Raw genomic sequence first — 13918 nt, 5'->3', positions numbered from 1 at the left:
TCTTTCTTTCTTTCTTTCTTTCTTTCTTTCTTTCTTTCTTTCTTTCTACTGCGGACAGAGAAGACAGGGTAAGGGGAAGTTCCTGTGGTATGTGGGAATAAGTGTTAGGCTTTAGTTCTAATTTCTTGGTTACTATTGGAAACCACTTTGTTTAAAAAATTAAATAATGTCACCTTTCTATGTGATAATCAATGATATCTTCCCTGAATTTCCCTAGAGGGTCCGAGAAAGCAAGTAGAATTGGAGACAACGATGTCTTCATTGTTACTAGTTGGCTAAATACTATGAAGAAATTAATTCTGTGTACCTTGACCTTTCAAGTTATGTCTTTTTATTTTTTGTGAAGCAGGGGTTAAAATGTTTGTTTTTCTTTTTGCTTCTAGAGGAATTTCAAATTGTTTTGAATGGAAGAGGATTCATCTTGGGCAGTCAGAATGGGAGTGTTCTCTGTACTTACACTGTAAATGAAACATACACAAAAAGTAGGTTCCTCATAATCTCTATGTTGCTTGAATATCTGTACAGCATATAAGTATCAAGTGTTTTCCTCTTTTTCCCAGCTGAAATCAACTATGCTATATTTTTCAATCAAGGAAGAAAGAAATGAAGTCTGGTGAGAGTACCAGTAGTTATAACAATTTTTTGTTGTTGTTGTTGTTTCATGATTACAACCTTTGTTCATAACTTAAGAGATGCTGAACCCTATCCTGAGTAGCCTCATTTTACGGGTTGTGGTCCAGTGGCTGAAAGAGTCAAATAACTTGCCTGTGGTGACACAGCCAATAATGGGCAGAGCTGAGAGTTGAACCCAGTTTTCCTAACTTGATTCTGTGTGGACTGCATCAACTGCTTGATTTAATTGCCTCTTTCTCCAGATTTATTTATTGTCACTCTTGCCTGAAAATCTAACTATCTTGGACCACTCTACTACTTATTGCCTTATTTTATGCTCACTCATTTTCTTCATCTAATGTCCCAATAATTTGCCCATCAGCTTCTGGAGATAGGCTTTTTGCCTTGTCGATATTTCATATATTTTATGTTTTTGAATGTTTCACGTATTTTTATCTTCAGTGCCCACCCAGCACTGTTTATTGAAAATTATCATATTTATGGAATGGGGTTTTATTTTCCCTAACATGGCTTTCAAAAAAGCAGATGAGGATAGTGTTTTTAATCTTCATTCTGAGAAAAACTCCTTAAATAGATCTTAAATATTCTGAGCGTTTTGGGTCTCTATTGAGACATTTTTTCCTTATCGATGATTATATTGGCTTCTAAAATTTTAATCTGTAAGGCAGATACCATAACTCTGTGAACTCTGGTGGAATTATGTTTTGAGAGGTTCATCTACAATTTTGCTGTTTTTCTGATGGTACTAAGCACTCCAATAGCACAGCTTTGGCTATGTACACAGCAACTGTTCAGTGTGTGTTTGTTGAATTAACGTGGTGAGGATCTCAGCATGGTAAATGTCAGAATTAATTCCTCTCTTTCCTGTTAGGATCATCATTTTGGTAAAGCAAGACAATAATATTTGTAACAAATGCCTCATAGTAGATGCTACAATTGTAGAGGACAAAGTAATCTTATTTTTATTCACTAGCCATCTGAATCTAAGAGTTAGCTTTACCTAGCTCCCTTTGGGTACGTGTTTGATTATAATATAAACATATTTATCCCTTAGCTACATAAGATTAAGTTTATTAAACTAAATTCTCAAACAAATAAGTATAGTCAGGTTATATTTTCATCCCTCATATCCAGGATTATCCATTTGTTTATGTAACTTTTCTGAATATTTATAGTCCAGATTTTTTTGATCCTATGTTATTAAAATTATTAGGGCAATTTAAGCATTCTGTTTTATGAAATGTATTTATTTATTGTAGATACAACTATTTTATTGAAGCCTTGAAATACATTCATTCTTCTTTGGATATTCATCTTTTCTCCATTGTTTAAAAAAAAATTTTTTTAACGTTTATTTATATTGAGAGACAGAGAGACACAGAGCATGAGCAGGGGAGGGGTAGAGAGAGGGGGAGACATAGAATCTGAAGTAGGCTCCAGGCACTGAGCTGTCAGCACAGAGCCCGACGCGGGGCTCGAACTCACAAACTGCGAGATCATGACCTGAGCTGAAGTCGGTCACTCAACCGACTGAGCCACCCAGGCGCCCCTCTCCATTGTTTTTAAATTCTGCTTTTAAAATATATATCACTTATCCTTAAAAGCCTAAGATACTTAAAAAATGCAGATGGAGAAGATGATAATTTTATAGTATCTACAAATACATGTGAATTTAGTCTAAGAAAAAAATCACAATTTACCAACACTGTATATCAGTGAGGCATATAATCTCTATTTTTTTCATTCTCTTTTCCTTCTCCTCTTTTTCAATGAGAATCTATTTGGTTTTTCATTCTAATATATATCTAATGTTCCACTGTTAAACCCTTCTTGCCATTATGTTTTAATATAATTTAAAAATTTTTTTCAAGTTTATTTATTTATTTTGAGAGAGAGAGGGAGAGTGGGGGAGAGAAAGTCCCCCATATTGTCAGTGCAAAGACCAATGTGGGGCTCGATCTCACAAACCATGAGATCATGACCTGAGCTGAAATCCAGAGCCAGATGCTTAACCACCTGAGCCACCCAGGCACCCCATGTTTTTCATATTATTAATGAAACTGAGAAAAATAAAGCTCTTTATTAATTCAGTGCCATTTTATTTTCTAGGTGTTTACCCAGTAAGTGTGGAGCTTAATTCTATGCTTTGTCCCGCACCTACACTGAATAAAGTTGGAGAGTAAGTACTTCATTTAAAACATATTAAAAACATTTTAGGTACAAATTATTAGGAAATGGTGACAAATATGCATTAATTATTTCACTGCATCTTTTTTTTTTTTTATGTACAGAGTGAACATGAAATAGTAGTTCTAGGCAAACTACCCGGGCTAGTACTTTAACCATATATACTCTTAGTAGGTTGAAAATGCTTCAGTCAGCTTTATCGTATTTCTTAAATATTGATTAAAAGGCTCCATAAGTATTTATCTGGATGGGTAAGAGATATTGTTAGAGCCTTTAAATAATCAGAGCCACAGCATTATTTTGAACTGTGTAGTATTAAATTTACACATGCCCCTACACACATCTACACACACATGAGTTACAAAGTGAGATTTTGACTAATTACTATGGTGTTTAAATATCAAGATTAAAGAGCAAAAGGAGCATGGCTCAATAAGGCATACCTTGGACTAGGAAGTATTTGTGCTTTAATTTAATATCCACATCCTATAAGGTCTGTTTTCTCATGTTCTTTGGTGTGACAATATAAACCATAATGATAGCTGGTTAAGATAAAGGATGTTAGTTTGGAAGAAGAGCTTTTATTTAAATCACCTAAACAGATAATTTCGTTAGTAATTTAGTATTTCCATTTGTGATTTTTTTTTACACTCTATTATGAAGGAAATGATTGCAGACAGTTCAGATATTCCTTAGCCCAAAAGTAGTGGAAGGGATATGTTTAGGATGATAAATAAGATACAGAATTACTTTAAATTGATCTTGCATATAGAGCAGAGGCAAATAAAATATACAAGGTTTATTAGCTTCTCCTGGTTTTTCTGCTTCTGTTCTTGGCATAGCGATCCTTTTAAAACTGTTCATTTATATCACCTTTCCCTTAAATCCTTGATAATATTTCCTGTTCCACTCAGAGTGAAAATCTAAACATTGCCATGTTCTACAAGGTTCTGTAGGATCTGGCCCCTCACCATGTCACAGTATTCATCTTCCTTTTGCCCCTTTTGTGATGGTCACACAGGCCTCTTTGCTGTTCCTCAACTACGTTGGCACTTGTATACCTGTTGTTCCCGCTGCTTGAAATGCTCTTCTCCTCATGGCTCATTCTCACCTTCTTTAGGCCTTGTTCACATGTCACCTTCTTGGTAAACCCTTCCTGGTCACCCTATTTAATCAATACAGTCTTTCTCCTCTTGCATTTGGCACTCCCTATTCCCTTCTCATGGTTATTTTTTTCTCCCAAGCATTTATTTTCTCTTGGGTCTCTTTCCTGCTAGGATAGATTTTGTTTTGATTCCTGCTGTATCTGTAACACCAAACACAAAGCTTGGCACACAATAGATTCATAAATGTTTGCTAGATGAGAGGATGGATGCATTTTCCTCAAATATTTTGAATTACGAGTTATATTAAGAGCAAAAAAGTACCTTTGTTTGCTGGGGGTGGTCAGAGACTTATATCAGGTAGGAGAAAAATGCCCAGAATCCTATGGGAGGGGCATGCCATTTAAGAGAATAGAGGGGTGCGTGGGTGGCTCAGTCGGTTGAGCGTCCAACTCTTGATTTCAGCTCAGGTCCTGATCTCACCGCTTGTGGGATCAAGCCCTGCATCAGACTCTGTGCTGACAGTGCTGAGCCTTCTTGGGATTCTCTCTCTTCCTCTCCCTCTGAGTCTCCCCAGCTCTATTTCTCAAAGTAAATAAACATTTAAAAAAAGGAAAAAGAGAACAGAAAACTATCTTGACTTTTTAATAGCAATGATTGGTTAAGGAAGACATCTTACCTTCTTCTCCAAAGTATTTATAAAATGCAGTATGCCTGTTTTATCCCAGACACTGAGTTTGTATTCTCTAGAATTTGCCTCTTTTTTTTTAAGAGACTATAGAGACTGCTGATATTCTTCAGTGATTTGTAGATTGACTAAATACCCAGGGCATGTGATTTAAAAAAAAACATATAGAACATAATAAATATCAGACATGAGAAGTCATCATTTATTTGGCTTTTGACATGAATATTTCACCTACAAGAGAACTGGAGATTTGGGGGGAAGGACATTTTAGATAATTACTTTTGCTTTCTCTTGCTTTCCTGCTTTCTTTTTGGTATCAAGCACGTGATACCACTGAGGCAAAACATGAGGTTTTATTTGTTAGTATATTGGGCACTTGGGGATATCGTTATTGTTCTTCTAAGTATGTTGCAAGTAATTTGGACCTTTCCTTTGCCTTGACTTTTCTTTAGATACCTCTGTAGGTGACAGCTCTCTTATGAGATTGGATAAAAATCAACACAACTGAAACAGTTTAGCCTTGTAAGGTGACTGATGCTTAATATGTTTGCCTAATTAGCTTTTGGCTAAGAATTCAAACCCATTAAGTAGCTAGTTAGTCTATGTTTCAAATAAACACATCTGGCCCAACAACGAATGAAGGGTTTTCCTGTGTGAGGGTGACAGATGTGGTGATGGTTCCCCCTGTTCTCTCACTTCAATAATTAACAACACCCTGGTGAAGTAACCCTAGATAGACAGCCTCAAAGCCAGATGCCTAGTCTCAGAGCTGGACCCATGGACATGTGCCTCATCTCATTAACCTGCTCTATCAGTTCCTTTCGCATCTTGCTGTTACTTCCTGAATTCCATTTTTGTTTGAGGATTATTCTTTTAAAAAAACCTAAACACTTGTGAATGTTAGTTTGTAAAAAGGTTAATATGAAGATGCTTTGCTTGCAGATGGGGACAAAGAATATAGCAGCAGAGCTAGGACCATAGCTTTGCATTTGGAAATTGATGTTGTGGAGTAAACAGACATTAAAACTGTCTGGGCAAATCTTATCCAGGCCTATCATTAGTTAGTGTTATTGAAATGGGTCTTTGAAGTACTTTCTTTGAGAGAGATTTCTGTTTATTAAATTTTTTTATTTGATATAGATTTCCAGATTGAGTTGAATGGATTCTTAATATTTATTTATTTTATTTTACTTAAGTTTATTTATCAATTTGGAGAGAGACAGAGACAGTGTGAGTGGGGAAGGGGCAGAGAGAGAGGGAGGAGGGAATCCCAAGCAGGCTCTCCACTGTCAGCGTGGAGTCTGACACGGGGCTCAAACTCTCGAAACCACGAGATCATGACCTGAGCTGAAACCAAGAGGTGGACACTTAACTGGCTGAGCCACCCACGTGCCCCTGGATGCTTAGTATTTAAATTGGAAGAATGTAAAGGTGGTGGTAATGAGGTCGTTCTTCTGTACTTCTTTCATTGGATACGGTTTAATTTTAAAATGTCATGTGATTAAACAAATTGTCTTACCGAGAGGAATCTGTAGATTGTTGGCAGTTTACTTCTGCCAGTGGCTCACTTGTACCAGTGTTTTAAGTCTGAATAGGAAAGACTCTGTGGAGTTCTTTGGATCCTCCCCACTGCAGGGCATTCGCCTTATGGTGTAAGTGCAGGTGTCCCCAGTACTTGAAGGATGGGCTTCTCCTCTGACCCTTGTTGAGTGAGATGTCAACAATAGCACAGCTGTTCTGCAATAGTTGAGATCCTCAAACCTGTAATTTGGCAAGAAGAGCAGAACAAATTGGGTAAATATACATAAACACATTGTGAAGAAAGAAAAACAGAACAGAATGAACCAGAGCCTTATCCTACAGCTTGTTTGATAGAGATGATTTAAGGAGGCATATGGTATAGTTAAATGTGCTTTCAAAAACATTGGCCAGAATCTTCTGGCAAATATGAAATAAATATCTAAGTCAGATGAAACTGATAGTATTAGTTCTCTTAAAAGGCAATGTGGGAAGACACATGACAGAGTGTTTTGAGTAAGAAGTGGCGGGACATTAGCGTATGTGGAAATTTTTAGGCATGTGATATTGAAGGTTCATTCAGATGAATGGTGTGGCCACCTTGGGGTTAGAGCCTAACTTGGTAATAGAACCTTTTTATTTTCTTCTTCAACATTGTTAGTTTTTTAATATGATCATTTTACCTGGAATAAAATTGATTCATTCCACTTCTCTTTCTTGGCTGGACAAATTCTGCCTTTAACACAGCTTCTCACATGAACACTTCTTTTCAAAAATATACCTATGCATGTATGTGTATATATATCTATACAATACCTAATAACATTATCTTAGTAGCAGATGATATAAGAATGCCTTTATTCTCTCTTGTTTTCATTATGAGGAATGACACTTGATTTATTTATTTTTATCATAGATTCTAGGACAGTAGTTATGTCTTTACTTTGAATGTAAACATTAGAATCTTGGTGAGATGGGTTAAGGCTGAGGACCATCTCTGTTTCTTTATTTCTCTATCCCCCACCCTAGTGGTGGGGCATTTTATCTTTTCTTTCCCATAGTGTATTGCTTTCTGATTATACGTATAAATGTGATCAGTTCACCTAATCCTTATTGCAGCTCCATCCTAAGTATTATTTTTAGTTCTGGAAATTGTCTTTTAAGAGGAACAATTAGTTGGAGCACACCTAGAGGTGGCCAACAAGATGTTGCCAAGTATGGAAATGTTAAATACGATGTAATTGAAAATACTCTAAAATATGATTCAGGCATGACATATCAGATGTCTTCAAACATCAGCTCTGTCATGTGAAAGATCTGACTTATTCTTTATTGCTCTAAGGAAAGGAGAAGGAAAGAGCGAAAGGTAAAGAGAGGCACATTTCAGCTCAATACAAAGAAGATCTCTAACAATTTAGAGAATGTTTTGGTAACCACAAGTGTTCAAAGACGGACAGATATATGATGAGATAGAGATATCCTTAGATATGTGTTTCAATCCTCTTAAATACTGCTTCTAAATTTTGTATTATCATTTTATTTTTACTTTTTTTTGCTATTAATAGGGGATTTGGCTTTTTTTGGATGAAAGGCACTAAAAATGAGTGATTATTTCCAAGTATCTTTTCATTGTTTTATTAAAATAGGCAAAAACAGTTAGAAAGGGATTATTTTCAGGGTAATACTGTAAACATTTGCAGTACAGCTTCAGGTGTGATGGCCAGCACATTTCTGAATACAGCTTTCTGTTCTTTCTGAAATCTAGCAATTTCCCAAGTGCAATGTTTGTTTTAGTATACACATATTTTGAAATATCTTAAAAAGAAATTATTTTATTCAAGAACCCTTTAACCACGTTAAAAAGATATCCTTAGATAAAGCATTATTTACATATATACTTATCACTATAAGTGAAATCTAGTGAAATCTTTATTCACAAATATGAAGACTTATTTTTCGACTCTTCGTCTTTATTATGCACAAAACTAACTTTTAAAAAGCTCTGCAGAGTATTTAATAGTAGCACTTGATTTCAAAATATCTTAGGTCACCATAATTTTTATAACTTTTTGAGTTGTTGCCAGCTTAATTTTCAGTATGTGCAAATTGGAGGTAAATTATTTATTACTTCTGGCAAATACCTTTCATAATTTTATTTAATTTTTTTCATCTTTTTTAATGGATCATAAAATGTCATCTTTTATTGGCTACACAAGAAGTCAGTAGTAAATGAATACTTTGCAAATAGGCTACCATGGATTGAAATGTCAACCATAGTTCATGGTGTGTGAAGTTTCTTAGATCAAAGTAGCTCTAACATATGGCACTGAGCTATTCTGTTTGGGAACTCTCCTGCATCTTTAAATAAACTCACTGTGACCATTAGGATTTATTGAATTTTATTTACTTAATTGTATATCACAATACTATTTAATAATTCATGTGGAATGAATTTAGTTTTATCACTATTAATTGAATACCAGTTAACATTAAAATGTACTTCAAACAATCTTTTTGCTATGGTGAGTTGTTTGGGTTTCTTCTGTCCTTCTACTTTGTTTTGTTTTTTTTTTGTTGTTGTTTTTTGTTTTTTGTTTTTTTGTGCTTAAATGAGCTCTAGACCCAACATGGGGTTTGAACTCACAACCTGGAGATCAAGAGTTGCATGTTCTATGGAAGGAGCCACCCAGGCACCCTGATCCTTCTACTTTGAAAAAAAATATATATATATATTCCAAGGATGGAACCAAGAGTGTATTAAGATATTTGTGAGCAATTCTGAACAATGTAGAACCAATTTATAGAAAAGGATGTTGGAAGTTTTCAGTTCTTAGCCTGATCTTCCCTAACTACCCTGCATTAGGCACTGTGGGCCATCCCTGTCTCAGAAGGTTCTCCCTTTGTCTTTCATGACTTTTTATTCTCACCTAGCTGGCTGTTTCTTCTCAGATGTCACTGCAGGCTCCTCTTCTTACTGTCCCTTGCTCTTAGTTATCACCATGGTTGGCATACTGATTCATAAATGCATCTTCTCCAAGGCTTCCTTTTCTTGCTGAGGAGCTCCAAATCTCAAGACAAGATCTTTTTGTTAGCTCTAAAGGCACTATCCGAAAATCCATTATGCAAAAGTCTACTGCTTCCCTTGGATTTCTCATGGCCCATTCAACTTGACGCTCCAAAGTTAAGCCTAGGTACTTCTGTTCACACCTGCTCTGTTTCCTGTATTTCCTATGCAACCCACCTCACACCAAGATAGAAACTGTTAAGTCATCATTAACTATTTCCTTCTTCCTCACCGTTAACATCCTAAATGTCCAATCATTTTTATTTTAACTCCTTAAGATCTCCCAACTTTCATTTTCACACCACCCTTATTGCCACTATTTTAGTTCATTTCTACTTTGGCTCTAATGTGAAATATACCACGACATCCATAAATGGTGTTTCTACTGTAGAATCTACTCTTCCAGTCCACGTTCTACACTGTAAAAAAGAATGATATTTGTAAAAACACAGTTCTGCCAATATTTCTACATAATTTAAAAACTCTTAAGACTAATTCCAAATGTCTAAAGATGGCATCCTGGCTTTTTCCTGATCCTTTCCTACTCCCTTTTCCAGCCTCAGGCCATATATTCTCACTCTCACATCTTGTGATGCTGCTACATTGAATGGTTTTAGTTCTTGACTGTTCTGTGCCTTCCTTACCTTCCAGCCTATCAAATAGCCTCCTTCTTCGTGGATCCTTTTCTAATCTCTTTTCCTTATTATCTCCTGGTCATTATTTAGGATTCATCTTTGAGTGACTTCCTGCAGGAAGCCTTTGTTGATGTCCCCTTGGCAAAGCTGAACAAGTTGTATCTCTCACAACTAGGTCCGCTAGTACTCCTGTGCTTATACCTCTTTTAGTTAATGTCACACTCTATTGTAATTGTTTATGTGGCTTCCTTTCACTTACATTGTAATACTGTGTTTTATTTGTTACTGCAGTCCAGTTACCAAGCACAGCCTAGCTTGGCCTATTGTAGCAATTTGTAAGTATTTGTTTAATTAACTAGTAATAGAATGATTGAGTGATTAAATGAATCATGAACTTATTGGCAAACATTCATAAACCAATTTAGAGTGCAGTTTTAGGTTTGAGGTGTAAACATGCAGCCCAACACAGCTATGATGTTGGGTTTAATCAGATGATGTTTTGTAACAGGAAGGAAATAACACTGAAACATTTCTGTACAGGAACCTGGATGATGTTATATACTAGGCAGTTTTTGAACAATTTATCTGTAGTTTTACATGGCAGTGAGTAGAAAAGTTCTTTGAGCCAAAAAGTGTTAGGTAATTATTTTATTGCTGCTAGATATTCTTCTGTATTATCTGTGTTATATTTTCACTTGGGTCTAAAAGGTTTATATAAAAGTGCCTTGTTATTCTGAATAATCTGTTAGAAAAATAGTCAAGTGTTACAGTAATATAAGAATAACTGCTGTATCCTATGTTGGGTATTTTATGCTTATTATTTTGCCAAGCTCTCTTCCCCAAACAACTCTGAAATAGGTAAAATTATCCCCATTTTACAGATTGAGGAATGCAAGGTTGAGAGTACAGGGACTAGGCTTCAAACCCAGGACTCCTGATTTCTCAACTTGTGGGCTAGACCTCTCCCCTTTTATAATTTTAATTGATTCTTGGGACAAATGAAAAATGAACTCTCCCCTCACCTCTCACTTCTGTGTGGAATTAGGTAAAACCAACATGGCTTTCATAGATTTTCATCCATAACAAAGTGTCTATCAACTGTGAGTGTGGGTTCTACTGTTAGCAATACACTAACCAGAAGTAGGGGTTATGTAGGAATGAGCAATGGAAATGCTCATACGAATTCGTACGAATACGAATGGAAATGACATAAAATAAGATGGCAAACATTAAATATATGTATTGGAATTTTGAGTCAACAAAAGGTCAGGGTATTAGGTTTGGGTTAGAGGGTGAGGTGGCTTTACCAATCTGCATGCAAAGGAGCAGCATACCTTTGGGCAAAGGTATCATTCATGTGCCAGTATCATACCAATAATTTCAAAAATGTTTCACTAAAGAAACAACAACATTTAAATGCAAGAGTAACTTTTGGAGCGTGTCTTTTGTGTTATCTTAGCAGTTAGTGAATGCCATTCTAGTTAACCATGAGCAATATGGTAAGTGTATTAGTATGAGCAATATGGTAAATGAATGTAGTAAAAACCTGGAGGAGTGTTACTCAGCTCTTGCCGATGAGAGAAATTTAAATGTAAGATTCTCACATATTTATCAGAGATGAAAGAAGTATGTGGTAGAAATAAAAGAAGCACTTTGACTCCAGAGTCAGAGAAGTTTAAGGTTTGGGCAAGTCACCTTTGTAAGCTTCAGTTTCCTCTCTTGGGAAGTGGAGGAAATGCTGCTGCCTAGCTCAGGGGGTCTCTGTGAAGATTAAATGAGAGGAGAGCCGTGTGTCTGGCTCGTGGTAGGGACTCGATAAATGCCATCGTTATCAATGCTGCTGCTGATGGCCATGCTCTGCTCTCAAGAAGGTAAAGATCATATTGTTTCAGTTGAGTCCACATGTCGAAAGAAACATCAGGTGCCTTTCCATCTGTGGAGACTTGTCTCAGTTTTATGTGAAACCAGCCACATGATACTAGACTGAGTTTTGGAGATAGCTGCAGTTCTATTGGCTGCCTAGAAGATCTCGTTGGCATGCATTTCTACTAGAGGAAAGAACTTTGTTGTAAAATAGATCTTCTGTTCTTATTCCACTTGGATAAGCATTAAAATCCTTTTTTCTTTTTTTCTCAGTCTGGAAGCATCAAAATTTTTAATGTTCCCTTCATTAATTAGAGAACTGGTTTATTTCTGGTGAGTTCTAAGTGCCAGGTTATAAACAACTTCAGTCAGTATCTGCTGAACGCATAAAAGTTGAATCAGTAAGATTATTTGCAACAATCATACATTATTGTGAATCAGATAGTCCCTTCCCCCAAACTAAAACCATACTTACCATGTCATATGCTTGCTGGTACGTTTCAAAGTAGAGGAATTGGGAACTAGGAAAGATTATTTTTGGATTCAACTCTGCTTAGTCTTCAAAAAAAGTAAATAAAACAAGGCACTTGGTTCTGCAGAATAAGCAATTGGGTTTAAGTTTTCTTTCTTAAATAAACCACTTGGCATTCTGTGTTGAACTAGTTCAAAAGTTCAAACAAGTTGATATAAATATCTTAAGTTCTCATTATTTTCTGGATATAGCTAAACCTTTTTTTTTTAACAAAGTATTTTGAAGGGAATAATTTAAAGAAATATTTTGAACAGAAGTATTACTGATTTTTGAAGAAGAGTTCAGCTTCAGGTCTGCTAGGAGTATCTTTCCTGGTGTCTCTTGTTCCTGTGTGAATCCAAGCTAAATATCACAGTGAGAAAAGAAACACACTAAGGACTCTGATTTCAACAAGCTTGCGTGGTCTGATGGAAAGACTTCAAAATTAGTTAGAACCCTAGCTTTACCACTTTAGGCAAGGTAATTAGCATTTCTGGGCCTGATGTACCCCATCTGCACAACTGTGAAACTGCTACTTTCTTTAAGGGCTTTTGTGAAGATGAATGAGATGATGTTCATAAAACGCCTAGGCTGGGTATATGGCACATAGCAGGGGCTAAATAATATTTCTCATCCCCCATCTCTGGCATCGTAATTGAAATTTTACCATTGGTTTGAGATTGCTTCTCTTTTATCAGAATTCTTTGTAAGTAGTAGTGAATTTGGCTTTCAATTCAAGGAATAGAGAAGAAAACTTCAAAATATAACATTTTGTTGATTCAGAGTAATTCAGGCAAAGTTTTTAGCTATTAATTCTTGGAATTTAGAATATTTTCGGGGAATGGGAGCATGGCACTGTATAGAAGTTAGATTACCAAAATGTTATCTACTACTTTCTGCTTTAATGAATGGATAGCTTTGAAATGTTGGCATTCCAATTATTATAGGATAATATACTGTGTAAACTATTTTGGAAAAGGGCTGTTTCCTTAATATTTTAAAATCCCCTTGTCATTTTTTCCCCTTTTGATATCTTAGACCTATTTTTTAGAAAGTTACCAACTCCTGGCTGGCTGATCACAAATAATTACTAGAATCTGAATTAATGTAATTTTAACTATTATTAATTATCTTCAAATTTGAAATCATGTTTCCAAAGTAAGAGCTGTATTCTAATTCTGATGTATCTTAGCCATGAAAAAAAGAAATTATTCTTTCTTCTTGTACCTTTGTCAAGATATTTTGATGTCCTAGGATCGTCTACAACAAATACCTACATGGACATTGCATTCTTGTGTTTCTTCAGTTTCTCTCTCCTGTATTATCACTTTCTCTATATTTTAACCTTAAATGGTTTATTATTTCCAATTATTTATTTATTTACCTATCTATTTTTTAAGAATTTTTTTTAATGTTTATTTTTGACAGAGAGACAGAGCGCAAGTAGGGCAGGGACAGAGAGAGAGGGAGACACAGAAACCAAAGCAGGCTCCAAGCTCTCAGCTGACAGCTCGATGTGCGGCTCAAACCCACAGACCATGAGATCATGACCTGAGCAGAAGTCGGACACTTAAACTACTGAGCCACCCACGTACCCCTCCAATTTTTTATTCTTAATAATCTTGTGATGGTAGTAATGTCTGAAGACAGGGGAAATATGGTAAATAGGATCTAAGTGGGTTTTTTTTTTTTTTATTCTTTTTAGAGTATTGGGAA

General features: G+C 35.7%; 1 protein-coding gene across 3 annotated transcripts in view; it reads left to right on the top strand.

The window, feature by feature from the left end:
- The window catches only part of ANTXR2 (ANTXR cell adhesion molecule 2), a 153149-nt gene that overhangs the window by 46323 nt on the left and 92908 nt on the right, over positions 1 to 13918 (top strand). For all 3 annotated transcript variants that reach the window (XM_049632104.1, XM_049632106.1, XM_049632105.1), the window contains exons 9-10: positions 384 to 482; positions 2743 to 2812. In XM_049632104.1, the coding sequence (XP_049488061.1) occupies positions 384 to 482; positions 2743 to 2812 (169 nt within the window). The remainder of the gene's footprint in view (positions 1 to 383; positions 483 to 2742; positions 2813 to 13918) is intronic.

Source organism: Panthera uncia, chromosome B1 (genome assembly GCF_023721935.1).
Source record: "Panthera uncia isolate 11264 chromosome B1, Puncia_PCG_1.0, whole genome shotgun sequence".
In the NCBI taxonomy this organism is placed as follows: domain Eukaryota; kingdom Metazoa; phylum Chordata; class Mammalia; order Carnivora; family Felidae; genus Panthera; species Panthera uncia.
The sequence above is the reverse complement of the archived record's forward strand: the minus strand, read 5'-3'. Positions and strand labels throughout refer to the sequence as shown.